Raw genomic sequence first — 26,806 nt, forward strand, 5'->3', positions numbered from 1 at the left:
GGGGGGGGGGCTGTCAGGGGGTGGGGAGTGGTTGGATGGGGCGTGGGAGTCCCAGGGGTCTGTCTGGGGGTGGGGGTGTGGATAAAGGTTGGGGCAGTCAGGGGACAAGAGGCAGGGAGGCTTAGATAGTCCTGGGGGGCAGTTAGGGGCAGGGGTCCCAGGAGGGGGTAGTCAGGGGACAAGGAACGGGGGGAGGGTTGGGAGGTCAGGGGGGGCGGGAAGTGGGAGGGGCAGGGGCGGGGCTAGGGCGGGGCTTCTCCCGTCCTCTTTTTTGCTCGCTGAAATATGGTAACCCTAAATAAGCCAACAGGTCTGCCCTCTCCCATTGGCCAGCCACATTCATTCAGATATATACTGATTGATACACTGTCCTCTGCAAGTGCAACAGACTGCAGGGACCTTCAAGTCTGATTCTGCAAATGTGGCCAGCTGAGACATCACGACTCTCCTTGACTTCAAAGCACAATGCCAGGTAGTAAATGTTTACAGGGCCAGGCCTAGCATGCGGCTGTGTCTGTGGCCTAATGTATCTGGGATCCTGTATGTGAAAATGATCACAGCAGTTCAGTCCCTTTCTTAATGCACGTCATACTATGAGCCAAATTCCTCCTTCATTTACAACAGGCAAACAAAGTAAATGGGATGTGCAACTACAGGCATATTTGGCCCACTATGGTTAAGATATTGCAGAGGGGAGTCTTTGTCTGAATTACAATTTTTTGTCCAGTCTAATAGGAGTTCTGTCAAATTCTACTTGCTCCACTGCGGATTCATAGGAAGGACAGGCCCAGTTTTCAGCTGAGCTGAGCTCTGCAGTTCCCATTGACTTCACTTGAACTGGTGGGTGCTCAGCATCTCTGAGAACCAGGCCCTACAGTATTTCTATATTTCTGTGGTTTTCCTATTATCAGACAGCTCTTCTGGAGAGGAGGGAACCAATAAAATAAGCCAACTGGGGGTTTCACTGGACTTAGACCAGGGATGAATTTGACCCACGGAGTTATGATTTGTTCACTACAGATAGCAATACCTAGCTCTCATAGAGTATTTTCCATCAGTAGATCTCAAAACACTTTACAAACGAGGTCTAGCTCATTGTCCCCATTTTAAAGAGGCATGGAGAGGGGAGGATACTGGCTCCAGGTCATCCAGCTGGCCCGTGGCAAAGCCAGGAATAGAACCCAGGTCTCCCAAGTGTTCTATCCACTAGGCCACACTGCCTTTAGCTCCATGATTGGCCTGATTTTCCTAACACTTTCCTGAAGTCGTGTTGCACTCTTAGCTGGCTAGGAATGTCATCTTCCACCAACCAAGAAAGCTAATGAGGTGTGAAACACGCCGTTTTCATACTTCTCCAGGGCTGTTAGTTTTATGCTATATTCTATACATATTACACTTCAAAATGACAACATTTAAAAAAAAAACATTTTTAAGGAACCAAAAGCCAAGCACTCAAAAGTTAGGAAACGCCAGAATTCAGATTGCCTGGGCAACCTTAACTGGGCCCCCTCATGCACGGGCAACTAACTCCTCATAGCACCTTTGAAAAGCTCATTCAAACACCCACCATCTTGCATATCACCAATCTCTGTACTGTGGCAGCACCTAGGGGCCCCAATCAGAGACCCGAGCTCTATTCCACTAGACACCATGTGTATCTACAATAACAACAACTGGTTCCTGCACCAAGGAGCTTAGTCTCTGGTTTTATCCAGACCAGTTTGCCCATCCATATTTTAAATGAAGCAAATTCATGGGGGAAAAATCCCTGGTTTTGCCAGGCCTCTTCCCCACACTCAGCCGTATCCCAGTAAAACGTATGTGCTTCAGAAATGCTCATATTGGCAGTGTATTAAAATAAAAGTATATCTATACAGCAAGGCTACAATCGTACAACATAGGTTCATAATGAAGCCTTAAGGGTTCATTAGATCTATACAAATCTTTTCTGTATGCAACATACATATGTAGAAAATATTGTAAATACCTTTATACTGCTAAGAAAGCACATTGCAGTTACTCAAGTCGTATGCTGTACAAAAGCTAAAGGAGGAAGAGCCAACTCTGTGTTAAAGGCAAGCTGCCAAAAGACAGTGAAAGTGAAGCGGAGAGTTTAACCAGTGCACCTGTTAGACAAAATACACAACAGAAAATGCCAGAGTGTTGTAAATATTACAGTGAAGCAGGGCAGGAAGGGGTAAGTCTCTCTAACACCACAAACAATGCAGGGAGCACAAGATGACGGAGAATAATTTCAGAGCGGAATTTAAATGGAAGTGGAACCAGCTCCCCAGACGTTGCCACAGCGTAAAATACAAAGCGTGTCTTTGGATTGTAGCTGTGAGACTGATGTAGCCCATTCTTTCCAGAACAGAACCCTGACACTTTTACAGAAACAGCAACACCAAAGGGGCAACCATGCCAGACATAAATAAGGGAGAAGGGTTAGTGCCTCTTTCTGCTTCAAACGTCAGTTATGCTTCTATTGCTGCTTGCCTCAGGCGCAGAAGCCGAAGGCTGATCTACTGAAGTCTGAGCAGAAACAAAGTGGAAGTTCTCCTTCATTTTTTCCAGCATAAGGTATAAAATAGCATTGCTGCTGTTTCAGGGCTAGCATTAATCTCCATGCGTGGTTTAGACCATTGTCCTTTAGAAATAATGTGTGTGTCTTTTGGTACATCTGTGTTACTAGTAAAACATGGGGCCAAGTCACTTGGATGAAGGGGGTTTTCTTCTCTTTGGAACAATAGATGTTATTACCCGGAACACTGACAGTTGCAGTTAATCTTTCTGGCTCTGCTATGCCCACAGCAGAATTGGAGTTTCTGCTTTCAATCTCTCCAAGGGGATGGACTGCATGAGGAAAGTAGTTAAGAACAACATAATATAGTAGTTAAATAACCCCAGGAGAGCAATTGTGTAAGTCTAATAGCTTCATAAGTGAACTGATCTCGTGATCCATTGAGCGACACCCTCTGAAAGGTACTGGCATGGGGCCAGATTCCGGTCTTTGGAGGTGCATGTGCAGCTCCCATCAAAGTCATGGCCCAGCCTCTCCCGCCCCATGTAAAGCTGCCACGACTGCTAGCCCGCTGGGTGAAGAGCGATCAGCATAAGACCACTCAGGGAGCCAGAAGTGCTGCCTATTTAGGTTCCTAGCCTGTGGTTTCGGCATTTCGAGGGGGCCAGTTTGTCAGGGACCTCCCCCAATGACTTGAAAGGGAGGATAGAGCTTCCTGATAAAGCCATGGAATGAGCGTTCACAGCACTCAGAAAGGAGCCTGGGTTTGGCCTGGAGGAAAGCAGCAGAGAAAGGAGGCGGGATAAGCGAGCGTAAAAGAAGAGGGGCAAACAGAGTTTGCAAAAGGGAGCTGATGGAGACAGAAGCCATTGTTGAAGCCAACACAGCAGCCAGGTTACAAAACATAGTACGGTGCAGTACGTACAACCGATTGGAACCCCGTTTGTAACCAGTTATGGAACCCTTCCAAGGCTGTATTTGTAGCATAGGTGACTCAGACAAAACCCCAGCTGTCCTAGTGACAGTTTTGCATGAATAAAGCATGCAGGATCAGGCCTCAAATGGCATCGTTTACATAAAAAAAAAATCCAGTAGACTCAGCGGGTTAGCACACCAGATCCAAAGCAATCCTTCGCTCAGAATTTGTCCTCCGCACTGTGTTTGGACTCCTCATCTCTCCGTTTTAAACAAGTCATTTTTCAGCCATCGTCTACCGTTAGATTTACGTAGTAAACTGATCTCTAGGACTAAAATAGCCAAGCTCATCTAGTAAATATAGCAACGAACGTATTAACTGCCGCAGCTCCATTTTAGAGTTGTTTCACGTTAAGGCCCCTCCTAACAAAACAAAAAAAAATGCAGCTAATAAAAATGCCCATTAAGCCAAACCATATTACATCACTCAGAAACGAACACAAACAAAGAAAAGAGCTAAGCCAGGGAACATCACTGCATTTGGCATCGAGAAATCAGTGAAGCATAACAAAGCCCATCACTAGCTCTCACTTTCGTTTGTCTTCCTGTGTTTATCCAATAATTCATTCTAATGACTTCAACCGTAGGAATATTTAACTGGGGCTGGTAAATAATGTATGTAAGTTACAGCCAGACCTATCTCATAGAACTGGAAGGGACCCCGAAAGGTCATTGAGTCCAGCCCCCTGCCTTCACTAGCAGGACCAAGTACTGATTTTGCCCCAGATCCCTAAGTGGCCCCCTCAAGGGCTGAACTCACAACCTTGGGTTTAGCAAGCCAATGCTCAAACCACTGAGCTATCCCTCCCCCTGAACTGATTTACTGGAGCGGAGGACCTGGCTCTTTGTTTGCACCCATAGCCATAGTTTATAGAGTCATAGATTTTAAGCCCCAAAGGGACCCTCATCTGACCTCTATAACACAGGACATAAAATTTCACTCCCTATTTTCGCCATCTAGATCGTAATTTCTGGTTGAGCTAGAGCATCTCTTTTAGAAAGACATCCAGTCTTGATTTACGGATTCCAAGTGATAGAGAATCCTCCACATCCGTTGGTCAGTTGTTTCAATGGTTAATTACTCTCGCTGTTAAAAATGTGCACTTTATATAGCTCCCTTTACAGATACATTATTTAGGCAAACCCCTTTCTGCTTGAACCCCAGCCTTACCTAACAGTCTGCTGCCAACTCACAGATCTTTCAAACAACGTACGTGAAACACACCAAAATCTTGTAGTGGAAAAGCAAAATGGGCAGTAATAAATATTGAAACACACAAAATATTTACTTATTACAAAAGAAAAAACATATTGACTACTGATAAGCCCAGCTGGTGTCCTGTGTGAACTTGGAGAGACATTATTTCAGTCTCTGTGCCAGATTAAATCGTTCATTGAAATACCTGGTGGCTGCTTGCCAGATCTTCTTGTATATTAATGACTGCAAGCAAACATTAGCAAAGGGAGAACTGCACAGTGAAACTGCCCAACTCAGCGTCCCGACTGAGTGCGCCTTTTTGCACGTCAGAGAGCTCTGTTAAACTGCTGCAAACCACTCGGATTTCGTTGGATGTGAAAGTTTGTGGGAGGGACCGGCGATCTTGAAGAATCACCCCTTAAAATTCCTGTTACAATAAAAATAAATAAATGTCAAGAAAGACGAATGTTGCCTATTACAAAATGAATACTCAATTCTTTGTACGGATAAAGTCCATTTCAGACCATAGCAGATGCAATTGCAAGAGGCACATACTATGGTGGTGGCAGCCTGCATGAGGTCAGCTATTGTGGGGTGAGAGTCGGGATTCTGGATTCTATTCCTGGCTCTGCCAAAGTGTGTGAGCTTGAGCAAAACGTTTCATACCGAGGTTTTCATCCTGAGGACTTGACCTCCAAGGTTTGGGGAAATGAACAGTTGTGAGCAAGTTGTTAACCACCCTCTCCTTTCCATATTGCTAAATGGAAGGAGGCCACAGGTAGAATCTGGGATTAGGGTCCTGGCAGGGGAAAGAGGCTCATGGTGTGGCAAATATTGAGAACCAATGACTCCACACAATATAGGGTTAAAGCTTGAGGGCAGTAGCAGCTCCTGCGGACCCTGCTTCAGACTAGAAACTCTGTGTAAAAACTGCATCTACACATTAGCAAAAGACTAATGGTCCGAGTCTCTGCTTTCCAAAGCATTAACCACCTCCCGTCTAATGCTAGCGGAGGTGATCCCCTCCAAAATGATCCTAGAGTTAGCTTCAAACCCACCGCTTCCCAGTATGAGAGGTGGACCCCTGTTAGTGCGCTGCCAGATTCATCTATGTGGAGGGGGCGTGGGGCAGAGAAGAGGGAGGGTAGGAAAAGTTTCAGAGTCACAGCAAACAGGCTCCCATAGCCCTGGGTAAAGCAGCACACAGCTCCTTGAAAGCGGTCTGCTTCCCCCTAATGCAGGTGGGGGTGTAGTGGGTGGACCCAGGTACAACCCCACCAGCCCCAGCTGCTCTTCTCAGAGTGGAATTGAGGGCCACATGAGCCCCACGGAGCTGCCAGAGGACGCCACCCACCATTCGCCCCTCCCCCAAGTTGTAGATGGAGCCTCTGGATGAGTTGAGAAGGGAAAAAACCCAACCGCTGCCATCACCATCATGGCCCCACATGAACTGAAGGAAAGGCAGATCGTGGAAAGACAGAGAGAGTCACTTGTGCCATGACGGGGCAAGGAGACCCCCACAGGCGGCCAAACTGTAGCTTGTGAGCCAGATGCAGTTAAAGCGCGGCTCATAGAGCCGCCCGCCCCATCCCCATTCTCTGCCTACCCGAGTTCGGGGCTTCTGCCTTGCAGTGGGGTGGTGGGGCTTCTGCCAGAGGCGACTGGTGCCTGATGAGAGTGGGGGGGAATCACAGTTTAAAGGTTCACTCTCCCCAGGTTGAGTCATGCCCCTCTGTCAGGTTAAGCGGGGAGCGCGAGTGGTCCTCCCTATGGCTCCCAGCTGTTTGCCGCTGCCTCTCCCCACGACTGCAGCTCCCAGTTTGCCAGCTCCAGCAGCTGCCGTGCAGGGAGGGGGCCCCAGTGGCACCATGTGACTGAGTGGGGCCATCAAATCCTCGCAAAAATCTAGGGGGGTAGCATATGACCCTACGTGCTCTTCTCTCCCCCCCCCCCCCCCGTGTGTCACCTCTGGCTTCTGCCCAGCAGGGAGAGGGGGGCGGGTCTCGGGGCTTCAACCCCCGCAGGGTGAGCCTGCTAGGGCTCAGGGCTTCAGCAGGGGTGGGGCTGAAGCCCGGAGCCCAGACAGGCACCTCCTGTGGGGCTGAAGCTGCAAGAACCCCCTCCCTACAGGGCAATCCATTGCGTGGGGAGGGGGTTCTGTCATGAAAGGAGCGGGAATCGTTGCTCCTGCAAGTGGTTCTCAACCTATTTAGCATTGTGTTATGTGGGCCACATCCAATACTACCTCTAGGGCCCTGAGGATGTCACATGGGCCGCAGCTCTGTGCTGATTGGGCCACAAGCGACCTGCGGGCCACCAGTTGAGAACCACTGCTCCTGACCATAGAGCGGATGCTCTTGCCCTACCCTTGAGCTCTTAACCCTCTGAAAATGTGCAAGCCTCAACCTGCACTGCTGTCTGAAATTCCCTGACTGGTTACTGTTCAGCGAGCCTTACTGCTTTCACAGTGCGGTCCTTCCCAGCCTCGGCATTCACACCGGTAGCTTCCATTCCTGAGAACACACACGCCCTCATTCAGGCACGGGTTAGGTTTGCACAGGTTCACCGGGCGTTTAGCCTCTGTAACAGAGAAAAACACAAACAGAATGGCAGGTTCTGGCATATGACACAACATTAACCTCTCAAACGCACCTCTGGCGTGAGCACGTTGGCATGACAGTAAATGTTGCTCTTGCAGGGAAAGTCAGTTGGATTTACAGGAAGACGTGGAAGGAAATAAAATACGTCAATGGCAGGGATCAAAGCCATTTGCAGTGTTGTGTGTACATTGTAACAGCAAAACACCATCAATTAAAGTCTAGAAAAGGTCAGGGAAGAGGATTTACTTTACTAGCTGTGCTGAGTAAGATTCTGACATGGCTCCCACTAAGGCCAGGGCATCAGGTCCACTAACAGACACTCCACAAAACAGAGTACGACATGTTTCCTGTCCCAAACAGCTTACAATTGAAAGCCCCAGTCCGGCAGTCAGATACATTAGAACAGAGCCCAGAGGTCCTGCAGAGGACCAGAGAGACACCACACAAGACATGGGACATCAGCTTAGATTAAAAAAAATGGAGGTGGGGAGATTATTGGTAGAAAACAAGGTGGGAAAGATTTCTGAAGAAATGGGTTTTTTGGGGGGATTTGAAGGAGGAAAGTGTGTGTGTGTGTGCGCGTGTGTGTGCGCACGCACCTATCAGCTCTCCTATCATAGCAGGCTACAGTGGTCAGCAAGCCTCAGCACTTTTCATGCCATTTTGCTATAAATACACAGGGTTAAGCAGCAGCATCTTAGAAGAATCTTCTTGTACCGTGACTGGCATTTCTGCAATAGTGTTTGGAGGCATGTGAAATTCCTCAGCTAAACAATTAAGTGGCTTAGAAAGTGGGTCTTCTAACCACGTCACTTTTGTTCTCTCAACCTCGGTGCCTGGTAAAAAGTATCAAAATCAGTTCCTCTATCCTAAAAAGTGGCTCATTTGGCTGCTATTTTCTATCAGGATTGTGTCTAAATAGTTATCTGTCAGAGCAACTTGGGATCCCCTTCATGAACTCTCCAGGGAAGGTGGGAGGTAATGCAAAATACTGCAATGTACTGGTTAGTGCAGGGGTCTCAAACTCAGATGACCCCGAGGGCCGCATGAGGACTAGTACATTGGCCCGAGGGCCGCATCACTGAACCCCCTCGCCCCCGCTGCCTCTGGCCCTGCCCCCACTCCACCCCTTCCAATTAGGCCCCGCCCCTGCCCCATTCCAATCCCTTCCCTGAAGTCCCCACCCCAACGCTGCCCCCAGCGGGTACAGAAAGGGTGCAGCGGGGGCTGAGGGCAGGGAGTTGAGGTGCAGGAGGTGTGCAGGGTGCTCAGGGCAGGGAGTTGGTGTGTGGGGTACAAGAGGGGTGCAACAGGGGGTGGGGTGCAGGGTGCAGCAGGTGGCTCAGGGCAGGGAGTGCAGGAGGGATGCGGGATGAGGCAGGGGGCTCAGGGCAGGTAGTTGGGGTGTGGGATGTGGCAGGGGGTGCAGGGCAGGGAGTTGAGGTGTGAAATGTGGCGGGGGGCTCAGGGCAGGGAGTTGGGGTGCAGGATGTGGCAGGGGGCTCAGGGCAGGGAGTTGGGGTGCAGGATGTGGCAGGGGGCTCAGGGCAGGGAGTTGGGGTGCAGGCAGGGTGTGGGATGTGGCAGGGGGCTCAGGGCAGGGAGTTGGGGGTGCAGGAGGGGGTCAGGGTGTGAGCTCCAGCCTGGTGCCGCTTACCTAGAGCGGCTCTGGGGTGGCAGTGGCGCTCACTGGGGCCAGGGCAGGTTCCCTGCCTGCCTTGGCCCTGGCTCCATGCTGCTCCGTTCCAGGAAGCAGCTGGAACCCTGTCCCTGCAGCCCCTGGGGGAGGGGGAGGGGCTCAGGCGTCCCTGCTTGTGCAGCTCTTGCTGCTCTTCTAGGTACCTCCCACAAAGCTCCCATTGGCCGCGGTTCCTTGTTTCTGGCCAATGGAAGCTGTGGGGGCGGTGCCTGGCAGGAGGCAATGCTGGAGCCCTCTGCCTCCTTCCCCCTCCCCCCAGCCCGAAGGGGCGTGCTGCCGGTTGCTTCAGAGAGCAGCGCGGCGCTTGCAGCATCAGGAGGCAATCCCACGGGTAGGCAGAGGGGCGGAGGGGTGCGGGGAGCTTGGCAGGCCACACAGACCCCTGGGGTAGTGCATGTCTCTGCCCTCTTCAGGGTGGAATAAGAACTACTCCACCACATGGCATAAGCACCCTTTCCTTCACCCTGCATCTGTCTCCTCCATCTAGACGAAGGTTGCCAACTTTCTAATTCCAGAAAACCAAACACCCCTGCCCCATCCCTTCCCTGAGGCCCCGCCCCTTCCTGAGGCCCCACCCCCGCTCAATCCATCCTCCCTTCCTCCCTCCCTCCCCAATCCTGCCAACAAATGAACATGAGTATCTTTACACATGTATGTAGTTCCATTGAGTTAAATGGGACTACTCACATGTGTAAAGTTATTCATATGCAGGATCAGAGCAATAGTCCTCTCTCCGCTCCATTTCAATCCCAGCAATAACATTCATTTATAGACTAAGACCAAAAGGCACTAATTCTAGTCTAACCTCCTGTATATCGTGGGCCATTAAATTTCGGCCCATCATGCATGTATTGAGTCTAATAACTTGTTAAATAGCTAATGTTTGGCTAAAGCATATCTTCCAGAAGTGCATCTAGTCTTAATTTAAAGACCTTATGAGATGGAGAACCCACCACTTCCTATGGTAATTTGTTCCAATTGTTAAGCACTCTCACTGATAAAAATGTGTGCCTTATTTCTAATTTGAATTTTTTCTAGCTTCAGCTTCCAGACTTTTTTTTTTTGATGACTTTCTCTGCTAAATTAAGGAGCCCTATACTATCTGATATTATTTCCCCATAAGATACTTCTACGCCTCTCAGTCTTCTTTTTGATAAACTAAACATATTGAGCTCTTTCAGCCTCTCATGGTAAAGCATTTTCTCTAGTCCTCAAATTATCTTTGTGGCTGTCTTCTACACCCTCTCCAATTTTTCAACATTCTATTTAAAATATAGACACCAGATACAGTATTTGTTTCACCAATGCCATATACATATACGTCTACATGCTGGTGTTGCTCTCCCAAATGGATGAATGATAAAAGGGTGAATAGGTCAAAATTAATTTAAGCTTCAAATGCAGGTGAGTCAGACAGCTAGTAAGAATATAACTTGTAAAACAGAAATTGGGGATCTATTTTACTTTCTCGGCAGATAATAAATTAATGGAGATATCCTATCTCCTAGAACTGGAAGGGACCTTGAAAGGTCATTTAGTCCAGCCCCCTGCCTTCACTAGCAGGACCAAGTACTGATTTTGCCCTAGATCCCTAAGTGGCCCCCTCAAGGATTGAACTCACAATCCTGGGTTTAGCAGGCCAATGCTCAAACCACTGAGCTATCTCTCCCCCGCTAATGGGCAATCCAAGAGGGAAACTAAGAATCCGCTCCACCCTTAGCTCTATTTTCTTAATAACTTGTCAGATATTGCTTTTGACAAGTACAAAACCTGAGTTGTTCATGTCACATTAGCCATATAAATGTTTTGTATAATTAGGGTTACCAGACAGCAACTGTGAAAAAATAGGACAGAGTGTGGGGGGTAATAGGCGCCTATATAAGAAAAAGTCCCCAAAAACGGGACAGATGGGTCACCCTATGTATAATGCAACCTTGGTGCAACAATTCTGTTCCATCTATGAGAAAGTGGACCACAGTTCACATTGGTCAATGGTGGCAAGTTGTGGAAATGATAGACCAATAAATATATTTTTATTTCATAAATGCCTATATTGCAATTTTATGTGTGGAATTAGAACCACATATTATCATAGCTGCAATGGGTCCATTAAAGGCCCACTCCTGAAGCCCAAATACAAATCCATAGAGCACAACCACTGAAATGCACACCTGTCCCGTGTAGAAACGGACTCCCACACCTACATGCAGATACACACATGTATTCATGTGTATTCATCTAGCATGCACTAACACATATATCAGAGGGGTAGCTGTGTCAGTCTGGATCTGTAAAAAGAAACAAAGAGTCCTGTGGCACCTTATCAACTAACAGACGTATTGGAGCATAAGCTTTCATGGGTGAATACCCACTTCATCACGCAAGACGTCTGACGAAGTGGGTATTCACCCACAAAAGCTTATGCTCCAATACATCTGTTAGTCTATAAGGGGCCACGGGACCCTCTGTTGCTTTTAACACATATACTTCCACATTATTTATTATTACAATTGTTGTTTAGTGCCTAGAGACCCCAACTAAGATCAGGGCTCCAGGGTGGTAGGTGCCGGACGTACACATAAAAAGAGAGAGTCTGCAACAAAGAATTTATAATGTAGGTAAACAAAGGTGGAGAGAAATGTCTGATCCATCGGCTCTTCTGCAAATACTAGTCAACAACTTTCACTTTTTAAGAAATGACACATTTCTTTTAGAGTTCCCTTCTCTTTTAAAAACTTGCTATGAAATGACTACACACAGATTTTATGTCATCAATTTTTTTGTGCACAAGCCAGCAAAAGGAATAAAAGTCAAAGTTAGGCTGCAAATTTTAGTCGCACAGGTATACACACATACAGCAATACACGCACCTCCCTACACAAAGGGAGACTGTCTCTTACACACATACAATGCATGCACTTGCCTACAGAGAGAGACTTTTTCAGACACTTTTCCAGGAGCTGTCTAAATCACCGAGCTGGGAAGTGAGGAGGGTGGGCTGGAGAGGAAAAGATGTGGGGGAGTGGAGGAGAGAGGATGCGGAAGGGAAAGAGGCCAAGGACAAGAGCAGCGTGGGGGTGAGAGGGGGCAGTAAAGGAGAGACGAGGGGGTGGAGGGTATGTGGGGTGAATGGGGATGCAGAAGGCTACAGATGCATGAGGATGTGGGGAGCACAGGGGTGTATACAGACATAATGGGAGTGCAGCAGTGTATGGAGGTGAATGGGGTGCAGAGCTATGGGGGTGAGGGACATGGGGATGGCAGCTCTGGGAGGTGGAAAGGATGGGTGGGAGAGCGCTGTAAGGGGTACAGGGCTGGGATGGGTAGGTATGGGACAGGAGAGGGATGCAGTGAGGGGGATGGGGATGCGGGGAGTTGGGGTGATGAGGGATGCAATGATAGGGGAATGGGGTGGGGTGCAGTGAGTGGGATGGGAGTGCAGGGGGTGGGACAGGGAGGGATGCAGTGAGGGTGGGATGGGGTGCAGGGGGGTTTGGGATGGAGAGGGATGCAGTGAGGGGGGATGGGAGTGCAGGGGGTGGGACGGGGAGGGATGTAGTGAGGGGGATGGGGGGACGGAGAGGGAGGCAGTGTGGGGGGGAGGGGTGCAGTGAGGGGGTGGGGATGAGAGGGGTTGGGACGGGGAGGGATGCAGTGAGGGGGATGGGGACGTGGGGGGTTGGGACGGGGAGGGATGCAGTGAGGGGGATGGGGGTTCCACCCCATTCCCAGCACTTGGAGACGGGGATACACACATCTCGAACTCCTGGGTGCCGGCAATGGGGCGACAGACAGACCGTGGTTTGCACCACAGCTGGGGCCCAGCCACACAAGGAGCACGAGGAGCAGAGGGCCGGCAGCAGCGGGAGAGCCGTGCGCTACGCAACCCCTCAACAGCCGCCTGCTGAGCGCGAGTCACGCTAGTTCCTCCCCTGCCCTGACCCAACCAATGGGAGCTGCGCCTGCGGGCGGGGCAGCATGTGGCCCCCCCTGCTCTGGCTGCCCCTAAGGCTAGGAGCCAGACATGTCAGTTGCTTCCCGACCTGGGAGCCATGCGGCGCAGTGGCTGGCGCTGCCAACTGGACACTCAACGGCCCGGTCAGCAGTGAAGTTTCTTGACAGGATTTGTTACCGTACACAAATCCATAACCAGACAACGGCTGCATTACAAACAGACACTATGTGGATTTCTACTGTCCAGCCAACCATCAGTGGCACTTCCTTTAGCAGAACATTAACATCAGGATTCCACTACCAATGTCCATGACCTGTGACCGTTATTTAGATTTTACACTGAACAATTCACTGATCTGCTCCATCTGTCCAAGCTGGGGTCAAGGCAGGGCCGGCTCCAGAATTTCTGCCGCCCCAAGCAAAAAAAAAAAAAAAAAAAAAAAAAAGCCGCGATCGGCGGCGGCAGTTCAGTGGCTGGTTCTTCGCTCCTAGAGGGAGTGAGGGACCTGCCGCCCCCGAATTGCCACAGTGCCGCCCCTCTCTGTTAAGCTGGTGCCTGGAGCCGGCCCTGGGTCAAGGAACAGGGGTGAAGGGAGGGGTGTCAAAGAGTGCATTGAAAACACTAGCCTTTGATCCAACCTACCTTTCACATACTTTTATCATCAGAACCCATGATTTTCCTGCCTTTGCAATCATCACATGGCCTCTGGTTCTGTTCTGTCATGTCTCCGGCTTTAAGCAGAAGTTGAAATGATAGATTTTTGTCTGTTACACTGTCCTCGTTCCAAGCCTTGCACTACAAACAACAGCACAGGCGAATAACAGCTGCAATTCAGCTTCAGGAAATGCGGTGTTCCCGCTCTGTAATCATTGACTCTTGCCACCTTCGCTTCTATAGCCAAGACCTAGTGAACACTTAAGCAAAAGTCTGAGAGCTTAAGTGGAATTTACCTCACACACAGACCCTATCAGCCTTCTCCGAGCATGGGAGAATTTCACCCTTAATACATATTTCTCTACTGCACATCAACTGCTATTAAAACTGCACAGAGAGGGCAAGATTCCCCCTTGTTTCTAGTAAAGTGCTATGCCCTAGCAACGTCACCCTACACTGACCCACGGTCATCCTGTGGCTCTCTCTCTTTGTATGCCCTAACGTTAAGCAGCTCTGGAGAAGGGGCACTTTAAGGCCACCCTGTACTCTGCTCAGAAGCGCCACCAGTTTTGCCGCCCTAGGCGGCGTAAGGTCCCGCCCCCAAAATGCCACCCCCGACAGAGGCGGCAGAAGGTCCCGCCCCCGAAATGCCACCCCAACAGAGGTGGCAGAAGGTCCTGCCCCCGAAATGCCGACGACGACCGGGGCGGCCGAAGATCCGGCCGCCAGGGTCACCACTCCCCAAATGTTAGTGCCCTAGGTGACCACCTAGGTCGCCTAATGGGTTGTGCTGTCCCTGACTCTGCCACCCACAATCAAAGAGACAAGGTAGGTGAGGTAATATATTTTATTGGACTAACACATGGGTGAGGTAAAAGTTATCTCACCCACCTTGTCTTTCTAACAGGGACCAACATGGTTACATCATACTGTATACCCAGTCAAAGTCCACTCTCTTCTGGTGTGTTGAGAATTCCTGAGGAATTACCGACTTTCCCCAGTCTCGTCTTTAAAGGGCAACTGAGTGAATAGAGGGAGCTGACTAGGTCTTTAGGGTCACACTGTTACACGCTGTGCAAACATCCCAGACTCTAGGCAGGGAGGAATTTGCAGGTTGTGACTGAGAAGGTTTTCATGTTGTCTCAGTCCACGGGATGTAATTTTAATTGTAGGAATTCCCAGAAGTTTGCTCTCATGTGCAAACAGAAAATTAGCCATGCCCTGAGCACCAATTGTTTCACCACATACCAGCCAGTTCAAGCAAACATCATTTTCCTCTTAGGAACTTAAGCCATTTCATTTCTTCAGTGGGGGAAGCATGACTCACTTGTCTTGTGGGGCATCCTTTCATCTTAGGGCCTGCAGTCTGCCAATGAGACACCTACACTCCGGGTCAAACACTGAGGTCTTTACTTAGGCAAACTCCCACCAAAGTCAATGAACTGACCCTGACGGTCAGGAAAGCAATATAAATACTCAGCACACAGAAGAGAAAGGTTCCTTGTTTTGCAGCAATCTGCTTCCATCCCACTTACCCCAGCACACTAGTGATTCACCATAAAGTTGATCAGAGCCTCCGCAATCTGCCATGCCCCCAAATTTCTCTCTGCATCATCACATTCCCTTCTCTCCCCCACAGACAAAGCTGGGGAGAATTTGACAGTCCCTTTTTTCTTCTTTTCCCTAAGCATGAATTAGCGTTTAACCTACATCAGTTTAACGCCAGCAATACATTCCTAAGGACTCTGCTTCGTAAACAGAATACACTGACCCTTCTAAGAGGAGCTGGTTATTATGTCTTTGCAGCCCAGACATGATAACTTTCTGATGGGCCAGCTTTTAAGCACTCTCTCCCGTCTTGGATAAAGGCAAGTGCATCTTTGAAGATGAAACATGGATCAGCTGGGACTCTTTTGATCTTGGATGCTTTCAGACAATTACAGAATGTTTCTCGGACCATCTATAATCATTTCAGCCTAACCGCCTTCCAAGTGGAGTTTAATCCCATTTCATCCCGACTTTATCTGCTCATAAAGCATTAGCACATCTGCCATCTCTCTTAGCCAAGGCAGCACTTTGAAAAGGTTGTTCATTCCTTCCTGCAACAGAATTACCCAATAGAACCATTTCCCATCTCTCGAAAGGCTTGACCTTTAAAGCAGTTACTGGGCGTAGAAGTGTTATTCCATCTCTTTGGCTAGGCACTTATATGGCCCTCATCTCAGTAGTAACTGAACACTTCCCAAGTATTCAAGAATTGATGGCCATAACATCCCTTCAGGGAAGAATTATTCTCATTTTATAGACTGGGAACTAAGGCACAGGGAGACGAGGGACATTTGCCAAGATCAACACTGGACATCTGTGGTAGAAGTGGTAACTGACCCCAGACCTCTCAAGTCCCAATCTAGTGCCCTAAACTCAAGACCATCCATCCTACCTAATCACCCTCATTTTTCCATTGAGTAGTCAGATGATGATAAATGTATCTGCAGATCTCAAAGCACTGGATTTGCCTGTATTGGCAACAGGGCTTCATTATAAAACAGCAAAATGGCAAGAAAATAAATTGAGCGTCACCCTGTATAAATATATGCCACAGAAGGGCCCAGTGCTGAGTAGCTCCTGCAAGCAGCACTATTGACTTGCTCAGCATCTTGCAGGATCAGGCCCTAAATCATTTCAATGGAGCTGCATGTGTAAACCCACACACCTCCTGGGTGTGGTGTTCTGTCCCATCTAGTGGCACCAAGACAACTTAGAGAGAGAGAGAGATTAAGGAGTTTGCTATACAGCCTAGGTTAAGGGCCATGTATGGCTTTTAGCTCATGCAGTAGAGGCTCAGGCATTTAGCTCCAGAGGTCCCAGGTTCAATCCCACCTGCCAACGACCAGGGCCCGTTGAAAGTATGGCACTAAACACATGGGTATAAACATCAAGTATCTATGTATGTTCTGAGAACTAATTTACTGTAATCACCTGTATTCTTCCTGCTTAATAAAAGCACCTCTAACTCTTTAGATCACCTGTGTCATTATCTTTACACCCACCTGTACAGCTCAGAAGAAAATACAAAGAACTGGCTTTTTAAAAACACCCCAGAAGGCTGAATGTTATTCCTTTATTCCCCTTTCCTTTGATCATAAGAGGACACCATTCCATAGTTATCAATGTGGGCTTTACCACTGGCTATCTGGGGGATTTTGCCCTATTCAGAAAAATAAGGAGAAAAAAAAAAAATAAGAGGAAAATAAATTTCTGTCCATGTCAGGTCCAAGCAGGAAGAATACAGGTGATTACAGTAAATTAGAAATGAGGGCTCTTAATTTAATGGAATAGCTCCTTCTATGTGTTCCCCCTTCTCCAGTGCCCCAGGCCGTGTGTACATGAGCCCGGAGACAGCAGCACTTCACTGAACAGCAGAACACTGAGAGCACTAGCAGAAGTGCCCCTAATAACGGGGACTATTTGTAATGAAGGCAAGTTACAGTTGCCCCACCTAAAGTTACCATGGTTAGTTAGTGGCCAGTAACTACAAGGTCAAGCCAGTCAGCCGTGAGCAGCAAATGGACAGGGGACAACAGGAAGGAAATAATGGGACTGAGCCACAAGTTTCAGATCTGGATCCAAATCTTGCCAAAGCCTGGTGGGGTAGAGGACTCACACAATCAGGTGTCGGAACCTTCCCCGTGACCCATAAGGAACTCGTCACCAGCTGCTTTGAAATGCGTCCCCTCTTCGTACCCCCCAGTAAGATACCTTGCAATGTATGTAGTATGTGACATCCTACACATTTAAAGCTAGATTTAAACTCTCTTGTGCCTCCAGCACACAGAGTGAAGCTGATTTAACCCAGGTAGGATTACAACAGGCAACCACCACTGGCAAACTAGCCAAACCATACCTCATGGACTGGGGCTCAGTGAGATCCTTGTGTGGGTCTGTTTTATAAGGCTTCTAACAGCTGGTTTCTGGGTGCAGCCAGTGGCTACACCGTAGGAACTGAGAATGGGAGGCCAAAAGCCATCTCACCTTCACATATTCTTTCAATGATAAAGTCTTTGTAATTGCGCAGATCATCATAAGATGAAACGAGTATCAGGTAGTTGGGAGAACCGGCAATCCTCAGCAGCGTGTCCCTCCGTACACCCCCAATCCCGACAAGAAACACCGACACGCCATTGCTCCGCAGCTGCTGAGCTGGAACAACTGCATCCTCGATGCCGCTCCCATCTGTGATCACCACCACGGCCTTGCTCACCCCAGGCCTCGCCCCTTTTGGAACAGTCATGACATCATCATGAATGTGCAGCAAGGCTCTGCCCGTGGAGGCCGAGCCACCAAGGAAAGGCACCTGGCTGATGGCCTGCAGGAGAGCTGAGCTGGTGACATGCGCGTCCAGGGCGAACGCGGTGCGAGCCCGGCTGCCGTAGACCACAAGGCCTATCTGGGTGAGGTCCCGATTGATACTGAACTGCAGAGAGCTGCTACTGACAAAGTGCCTCAGCCACAGAAAGTTCTCCCGGCCAACTCCGGCTGAGGCATCCAAGGCGAAAACCAGATCCAGGGACTGTGACTGGCAGCCTGGAAAGGAGAGAGCGAAGTTTAAGCCTTTCAGAATATAGTCATTACTGACCGAGCAAAGCAAAGGAGTCACCTGGTTCTGCTTTAGGCAAACACATCACTACTGAGCGGTAATGAACTGCAGCATTATGGGGAATGGCAGATTGCAATTTACAATTCGTTATTACAGGAATTTACAGCCCCCTCAAAACGAGCAGCTAGAGAAGATAATCCCCAGCTATACAAGCACCACGAGCACTACTGCATTAGATTATATTTCTAGTTTATTTTCACTTGTTACACTGCTCTGAGCCAAATCCTTCACCTTGAATGGTCTCTTACTGTATGTGTTAACTACTTATGCTAATCAACCTGTTCTACCTCGTATTTAGCTGTGACTACCTGAGTACCTTTCCCAGGTGTGGAAGCAGAGAAAGAACTGTCATACATTGCATTCCCTTCCTGTCAGTTCTTTCTCTGCTTCCACACAGGTGTGACTTTGGGAACGTCTACACTTACCTCCGGGTCCGGCGGCAAGCAATCAATCTTCTGGGATCGATTTATCGCGTCTTGTCTAGACGGGATAAATCGATCCCGGAAGTGCTCGCCGTCGACGCCGGTACTCCTGCTCGGCGAGAGGAGTACGCGGAGTCGACGGGGGAGCCTGCCTGCCGTGTGTGGACCCGCGGTAAGTTCGAACTAAGATAGTTCGACTTCAGCTATGTGAATAACGTAGCTGAAGTTGCGTATCTTAGTTCGAAGTGGGGGGTTAGTGTGGACCAGCCCAAAGCCCGAAAGCTTGTCTCTTTCACCAAGAGAAGTTAGTCCCATAAAAGATATTACCTCACGCACCTTCTGTCTCTATGTACCAGGGCTATTCCTTTTTCAGTCAGAGGCTTGGCCCTCTGGTCTGAGCCCATAATTGGAGGAACCAGGACACTTGGGTTTGCTCTAGGCTCTGACAATGACGCCCTGGGAAGCTTTGGGCAAGATACATACCTTCTTTGTGCCTCAGTTACCCCATCCACAAAATGGAGATCAGAATTCTGACCTCCCTCACTCCGAGGGGTTTTAGAAGGATTAATTACTTATGGCTACACTGTGCTGTTAAGGCCCTGTCACAGAGTGGTCAACACTTAAGACGAGATGGACTCAGCCTCACCTGTGTCTGATGAGCTGCCCACCCCCCCCAGCTAAAGCAGTGAAGCCAGGAATCAGGTGATACCTTGGAGATCACCTAGTCCTCTTAACAGGCAGCAAATAGCTCATTGGAGCTAGAGAACTGCAGGGAGCAGGGAAGGCTCCTACGGGAGTCTCTGAAGCAGTGGAAATATCCCAGGTTATATGTGGCTCCCAGGCAGGCAGCCTGTGGACCATAATCCTGCAGGGAGCAGGCTAGGAAGGAGAAGGGAGTAGAGAGGCTTGCATTGATGCCCAGGTAGATGTAGGGAGTAAATATGCTCTTGCAGAAAGGTCTGGATCAGAGGGAAAGTTCACAGTTGAGATGTCGAACGTGTGTTAAACAGTTTTATTTTGAAGGAATAACATTGAGTCCCTGAAGAAAAGGGAGTGAAAGCCTGTGACTGGAGAGCGTTCTTTAGTGCACCCACCAGTGAAATAGTTCACCAGCTTCCAGGCCCACAAGAGGGGGGCAGACTAGAGCTGCAGAGCCCCAGATGAAGTTTGGATGGTGCCTTAGGGGCTGCATTCCCTCCCCCTAAACCCACTGCAGATAGAGAGTGCACACATTGCAATGTACCCCTTTCAGCAGCACATAATACTTGACACATACGAGCCCTTCCAAACCACTAGCTCACTGGCTAGCCAGCTCTCTGGGCTGGTACAGAAGTCAGGAGTGGACCATAACCCCTCCTTACCATTTTTTGAGTGATTTGTGCCTATGGGTGCACGAGGAAGCAGCAGTCTTTATGGTCCCCAGCTGCAAGGGCGGCCGTGGTGCCTGGTCTTTGCATGGGAGAGGTTCTGTGATTTCAGTCTCTCTAGACCTGGACATAAGCTAGCTCTCAAGGTCCGGGGAGTGCTCAGTATTCTGGATCAGTATCATTGGATTCCCTACCACTGTTGTTTGGGGGAACTGAAATTCATTCTTTTAACCACCCTGCTCCTTAAATCTTGAACTTCCCTGAGTAGGGTTACCATACGTCCGGATTTTCCTGAACATGTCCGGCTTTTTGGTCGTCAAATCCCCGTCCAGGGGGAAATTCCAAAAAGCCGGACATGTCTGGGAAAATAGGGAGGGGTCGTAGGGGTTGCCGGGGCGGGCCGATGCCGCTCGGCCGGAACCAGGGCCGGTGCCCCGGGGCCCGAGTCGAGCTGGAGCCGCCGGGGCCGGGGCAGGCTGGGGCCAGTGCACTCCGCTGGAACCAGGGCCGGCGCCTCAGGGGCCGGGGCAGGCTGGGGCCAGCGCGCTCCGGTGGAACCAGGGCCGGCGCCCCAGGGCCCGAGCCGAGCCAGGTCGGAGCCGCCGGGGCCGGAGCCACTCCGCCAGGTCCCGAGCCGAGCTGGAACCGCCGGGGCCGGGGCGGGCGCGCTCGGCTGGAATTGGGGCTGGCGCCCCCGGGCCCGAGCTGAGCCGGGCCCGAGCCGCTCGGCCAGGAGCCGCGCCTCCTCGCGCCCCCCGCCCCAGCTTACCTGCTGCCTGCCTCCCTGTTTCAGGCTTCCCGTGAACATTTGATTCGCGGGAAGCAGGGGAGGGGGAGGAGCAGGGGGCGGAGCGTTCAGGGGAGGGGGCGGGGTTGGGGTGGGGACTTTGGAAAAGCGGCGGGGTTGGGGTGGGGCCGGGGCGGGGAAGGGGGTGGAGTTGGGGCGGGGCTCCTTGGAGTGTCCTCTTTTTGTTATTTTAAAAAATGGTAACCCTACCCCTGAGCAGTGACTCCGTCAGTGCACTACAATCTATAGCCAAGGCCTTACCTTGAGGACTGTCTACGCTGCAGATTTTTTTCTGCAGCTCAGGGATCTTGTTGAACAGATCCTGGGGGTTGGAATAGACAACCGTCCGCTTTGGATTCCCAGTCACGTCATCCAGCTCTGCTCTTAAGAAGTCGCTGCCCACGCCAATTAAGAAGAGCCCTCTGCCTCTGGCATATTTAGCTGCTTCTACCACAGGATCCTGGGACTCTGAATCCGTGAGCAAGACAACCACACGCGGGAGATCGTCATGAACATCTGCGAAGGCCGGAGCACTCTTAAAGCCATGCTGCGTGACATACCGAAGGGCTTTGCCGGTGAAGGTTCCCCCTCCGCTGAAATGCATGGTGTCAACGCTCTTCATGAGACTGAGCACGTCCTTGTACTCGCCCACTTTGATGGGGATCTGGACATCATCGCTGTACTGGGCCACTCCGACGTTTGCTGGGGAGTCTTTGCTCAACACTGCCCGAATGAACCTTTTCAGGAAGGCCTTGTAGCGCAGGAATCCCTCCAAGGTGGTACCAGATGAGCTGTCCACCAGGAAAAGAAGATCCACGCTGCACTCCAGACTCAGATTCGGTGCTGAAAGCAAAGGAAGTGAGTAACTGCATGTAATGCAAAAAATAAGCAAGCACATCATGTGGGTCTCCTGCAATCCCAATGATCTGAAGGAGAGAGAATCATGCCTCAGGATGCCATTCAGTTTGGTAGGATGCCACAAAAACCTCAAGGGGCTGAGGAATACGTTGCAGGAAGTCAGCCAGTGGCTAGGGCATCTTTTGATACAACTTGAGAGGCTTTAAAGGGGTGGGCGCTCTGCATTTTCTGAGAATCAGGCTCCTTTGAGGTTTCTCGCGTTGGGAACCCAGAATCACTAATCCCTGGCCCATATGTGCAGGAAAGTTCTGCAGGGATCTGAGGGAGGGGAGGGAAAGAGTGGGGAGCCAAGGCACAGGTACTTCAGCTGTTCCCCTCCTTCGGCAGGATCCACTTCTCATGCCCTGCTTCCAGATCTCCCTGCATGCTGAGATGGAGGGAGCCCCAATGAGGCTGTAGATGAGGGGTGGGCAAACCTTTTGGCCCGAGGGCCACATCTGGGTATGGAAATTGTATGGCGGGCCATGAATGCTCATGAAATTGGGGGTGTGTGGGGGGGTGCAGGCTCTGGCTGGGGGTGACGACTCTGGGGTGGAGCTGGGGATGAGGGGGTGCAATAGAGTGCTCTGGGCTGGGACCGAAAGGTTAGGAGGGCAGGAGGGGGATCAGGGCTGGGGCAGGGGGTTGGGGTTCAGGAGGGGGTCAGGGGTGCATGCTCTGGGTGGCGCTTACCTTAAGGAGCTCCCAGAAGCAGCGGCATGTCCCCCCTCTGACTCCTACGCGGAGGTGCAGTCAGACAGCTCTGCGTGCTTCCCCGTCTGTAGGCGCTGCCCCTGCAGCTCCCACTGGCCGTGGTTCCCGGCCAATGGGAGCTGCGGGGGCAGTGCTTGGGGTGGAGGCAGCGTACAGAGCCCCCTGGCTGCTGCTATGTAGGAGCCAGAGGGGGGATAGCCGCTGTTTCCAGGAGCTGCGCAGAGTGGGGCAAGCGCTGGACCCCGCTCCCCGGCGGGAGCTCGAGGGCCGGATTAAAACTCTGGAGGGTTGGATGCGGCCCCCAGGCCGTAGTTTGCCCACCCCTGCTGTAGACCAAGTTCACGGAGGCTTCTGAATACAGTCGGACTCTGACACCTACTGGGGGGAAAGGGGGGGGGGGAAGAGAATGGCAAATGCCCCCCCCACACACACACACACAGATTTTTCCACTTGATCAAAGTTGCATAGGCAAAGTTTGGGGGACAGGGGGTGAGCAGCATGGCTAGACCACTTCAATGCAATGGTCCTGTACAAAACCAGTACAGCTGCTGCTGGCACTCACTGTTCAGGCTGCGTGGCCGTAGTACCAATGAAATTTGACCCAGCTGGCCCTCCGGACAGATGGGGAGGCAGCCAGGCCAAAAGGAGTTGTGACCTAGCACCCGGGGAGTCTGTGCTTGTAGGGCAGAGTGCAGGGGAGTCCACTGAGACCCGACTCCTGGTGGTAGAGGCTCATGCACGGTGTGGGTAAGAGAGAGGAGACACTCCCTAGCTGAGGGAGACTCAGGGGAGGGGGGGGGGAAGAGGCAAGCAGGGACCAGAACAGGGTTCTTATGAGGGGCTGGGGGGGAGGGAAGGACTGGAATTTGCCACCTCCCGGAAATCTCAATTGGCACCACTGGTGGGACTCCTTTCTTGGTGCCTTCTGCAGCCACAGGGGCTCTGAGGAGCAAGCGGGCAGGATCATCCCCTGGAAAAGCAGATAAAGCTGAACGTCCTCAGTCAGCACCAGTTCAGGGAGCACTAGGCAGCAAGTCCCAGCCACTGACAGCCCTACAGCCCTGGATCAAGCGGTAGGCAAACAAACTCAGGCCTTGGAGCAGGGTTTAAAAGGCAGTGGTTAGCCCCAACCCCATCCAGCAAACTGCATTATAATTGTATACCAGGGCTGTTACAGGAAGGCAGGTGCAGAGGGATGGTCCCAGTCAACAGATTCAAGAGCTAACACCGCACCAGTGGACCAGGCTTAGACCCAACATACCGCAGCTGGCATCTCCTCCAAATCCAACAGGACACACACAGTGGTACCTTTCTAATCCCTCTGGAACGCACGTGCCTCCATTGTGACAAGGCTGGGAATCGCAGGGATCTGCAAAGGCACCACATAAGGAGAAGGAGAGCGCCTGGGTTGGGCCCAGAGAGAAGATACAGTCATGCTACACAGTAGATTAGCCGTAAGTGTTTTGAGCGTAGGCAGAGTCAGATGGGCTCTGGGGCAGTTGGAAGGGAATTTTCTCTACTCATTCTCTACTCAAGTAAAGCACAGTTAAGTAAGGCTGTGATTTCTGTGTAGCTTTGCTTGAGTATTATAGATTCATAGATTCTAGGACTGGAAGGGACCTCGAGAGGTCATCGAGTCCAGTCCCCTGCCCGCATGGCAGGACCAAATACTGCCTAGACCATCCCTGATAAATGTCTATCTAACCTACCCTTAAATATCTCCAGAGATGGAGATTCCACAACCTCCCTAGGCAATTTATTCCAGTGTTTAACCACCTGACAGTTAGGAACTTTTTCCTAATGTCCAACCTAGACCTCCCTTGTACAAAGATCAACCCCATTAGCAGAACTCAGGAATTTCTTAAATGTAACTTATTTACACTTGAATGAATCCATTCTTGACACGGGCAGCGCCAACCGTTTAAAAAAGCCGACTCTTTGTGAACACGGTTTTGTAAGACCACATTACAATTCAGTGTCGGTTCTGCAAAGCTGTCCATTCCTAAGTGTGGTTTGCCACCTTGCACTTGAATTGCTGGGGAGTGAACTCACTTACATCAGAGAAATGCTGGAGTAACTCCACTGGAGTTACACTGGCGTAAATCTGAAGTAACTATTGAAATCAGTGCACTTCCTCCAGATTCCCACCAGCAGAGAAGAGATTAGAATCTGGCCCATTCTGTTCAGATTCCTTTTGGACCATACGGTGCACTTATGGTTCTGGGCAGTGGCTTACAACGCTTTTTGCTCAAAAGCTACCAGGAGAAATAGTGAATGCAAGCAGTTCAAAACACTCCATCACTGAACGTTTCATCTGCTGGGCTGTATTTATGGCGTGTCCCCGTAGCACGGCATGGTGACACCATACATTGACAGTATCAGAACAGTAATTTGGGAGCTAGCCATTTCATTTTCAAATCCTACCCTTTCCTCCAGAATTTACTGCATTGCTTGCGCAGCACATACAAATTTTGCTAGAGCGAGGAATCTCCATTTCCCTTCCGAATCAGGGGGCTTAAATGAGGAGGATGTATTTTTAAAGGGCATTCAAGGAAAAATAAAGCAATCAGGTCACTCCAGGCTTTGAACCACTGAGTCATATTGGTAAATCAACCAGAGTAGCTATTCCCACACAACCACAGTTACACAACTACTAAGTGTCAGGTTCCTTCCTAAATGAATGAAAAAACAACGAGGAGTCCTTGTGGCACCTTAAAGGTGCCACAAGGCCTCCTCATTGTTTTTGCTGATACAGACTAACATGGCTACAACTCTGAAACCTTAAATGAATGATACTCCTGATGGTTCCAAATTACATGGCTGAAGGCATCTCACTCAACTACAAGTTGAGCAGAAACATTCCACGTTGGTAGCAATGCAATCCCCAAATTAATGCAATACTTGGACACTATTTCTTGCTGGCTTATGCAGGTGATGACAATAGAATCGCACCATTCCCGAATTATTATCAGCAAACAAGAAGGTGAAGAATTTCAGATTAATTAAAGGTGAACCAGCTCCTCCAGGAGTGAAGGGAGAGACTGAAGGGTAACTGTTTTAAGACAGCAGAATGATTTCATGGTCAAGAACGTGAGGGAAACAAGACATCACACTCCTTTCTTTAGTGGTTAATGAAAGACTGGTAAAGGGTCGATTCCTCACTAACACCCATTAAGAATTATGATCCCTACTTTTCTGATCCTTACTGAGGAACTGAATGTGGTTTAAAAATAATCACCTGATTTTAGTTCACTTTTTTTTCTTAGACTGTGAATGAGATTTTTCAGAAAGATCATGTCCTACCTGGGCATGTAGTTCGGTAGCATCTGGCCGGGTGTTTTATCAAGACTCTTTTCCAACTAAGATAGAAAGATTGATACAAAATATGAAATTGGACCAAGTATTTAAAAGATTAACAAGGCATTTGCAAGGCTAACCATTTAGTCAAAGTTCTTGACAAATGAGTTTTCCCTCAAAAAATGCAGTTTTGTCAAAATTGAAACATTTAATGGGAACAGATCGATTTCTGACCGAATTAAAATTTGATGTGAAAAAGTTGCAACAAATTATTTTGACTACCAATTTGCTTCATTTTGTTTATACTACTAACTATTTTATAGGCTGAATTAAAATATGTGCTATTAGAATATTTTTACAATACCAAATATTTCAATAGTTCTGAATTGACATTTATTGGACTTTTCATTCTGTGGGAAATATCAACTTTTTGTTCTGAATTCGAATAAAACCAAATGTTGAAATGTTGCAATTTCCCATGAAATGGAAACTCTGGTTTCCAACCAGCTCTAACTTGACCAGTTAATATGAGAGCAAGGGCTGGATTAGGAAGCAATTCTTGATCCCTAAGAATCCCTCCACATGAGATCAATGAGTGAATTGATCAGGTTTTTTAAACCATTTATTTCATCTTAAAGGTGACCTGGAAGGGAAAAATAAATGATGTTTCTGTCCTTTTTTTGCTTGTTTATAACTAAGGCTGCGTGTCAGTCACGGATTCTGTGACTTTCTGTAACCTCTGTGACTCTTGCAGGGGCTGGTGCGGCTGGCTCAGGGGTGCCCGAACAGCAGCAGAAGTTTGGTTGTGGGAGGGGGCTCAGAGCTGGGTCAAGGGGTTGGGTTGCAGGGCAGTGCTTAACTCGGGGGACGGGGGGTCTCCCCCCGAAAGCGGCTGGCATATCTCTGCAGCTCCTAGGCAGAAGGGCCAGGGGATTTTGTGCGCTGCCTGTGCTTGCAGATACCACACTCGCAGCTCCCATTGGCTGCGGTTCCCCTCCAGCCTGCCAGCCCCTTCACCCCCCTCCAGCACCAGCAGGAGTTCTGGGCTGTGCACCACTGCACA

General features: G+C 49.7%; 1 protein-coding gene across 6 annotated transcripts in view; it reads right to left on the reverse strand.

Annotated features, from left to right (window-relative positions):
- Window positions 1-2,111: 2,111 nt before the first annotated feature.
- VWA2 (von Willebrand factor A domain containing 2) overlaps window positions 2,112-26,806 on the reverse strand; it is a 76,054-nt gene continuing 51,359 nt past the window's right edge. For all 6 annotated transcript variants that reach the window (XM_034777917.1, XM_034777916.1, XM_034777921.1 and 3 more), the window contains 6 exons: window positions 25,750-25,805; window positions 23,708-23,815; window positions 21,097-21,678; window positions 17,635-18,186; window positions 7,152-7,274; window positions 2,112-5,121 (listed from right to left, as the gene is read on the reverse strand). In XM_034777917.1, the coding sequence (XP_034633808.1) occupies window positions 5,021-5,121; window positions 7,152-7,274; window positions 17,635-18,186; window positions 21,097-21,678; window positions 23,708-23,815; window positions 25,750-25,805 (1,522 nt within the window). In that variant the 3' untranslated portion in view covers window positions 2,112-5,020. The remainder of the gene's footprint in view (window positions 5,122-7,151; window positions 7,275-17,634; window positions 18,187-21,096; window positions 21,679-23,707; window positions 23,816-25,749; window positions 25,806-26,806) is intronic.

The sequence above is a fragment of the Trachemys scripta genome, chromosome 7 (assembly GCF_013100865.1).
Source record: "Trachemys scripta elegans isolate TJP31775 chromosome 7, CAS_Tse_1.0, whole genome shotgun sequence".
Classification (NCBI taxonomy): domain Eukaryota; kingdom Metazoa; phylum Chordata; order Testudines; family Emydidae; genus Trachemys; species Trachemys scripta.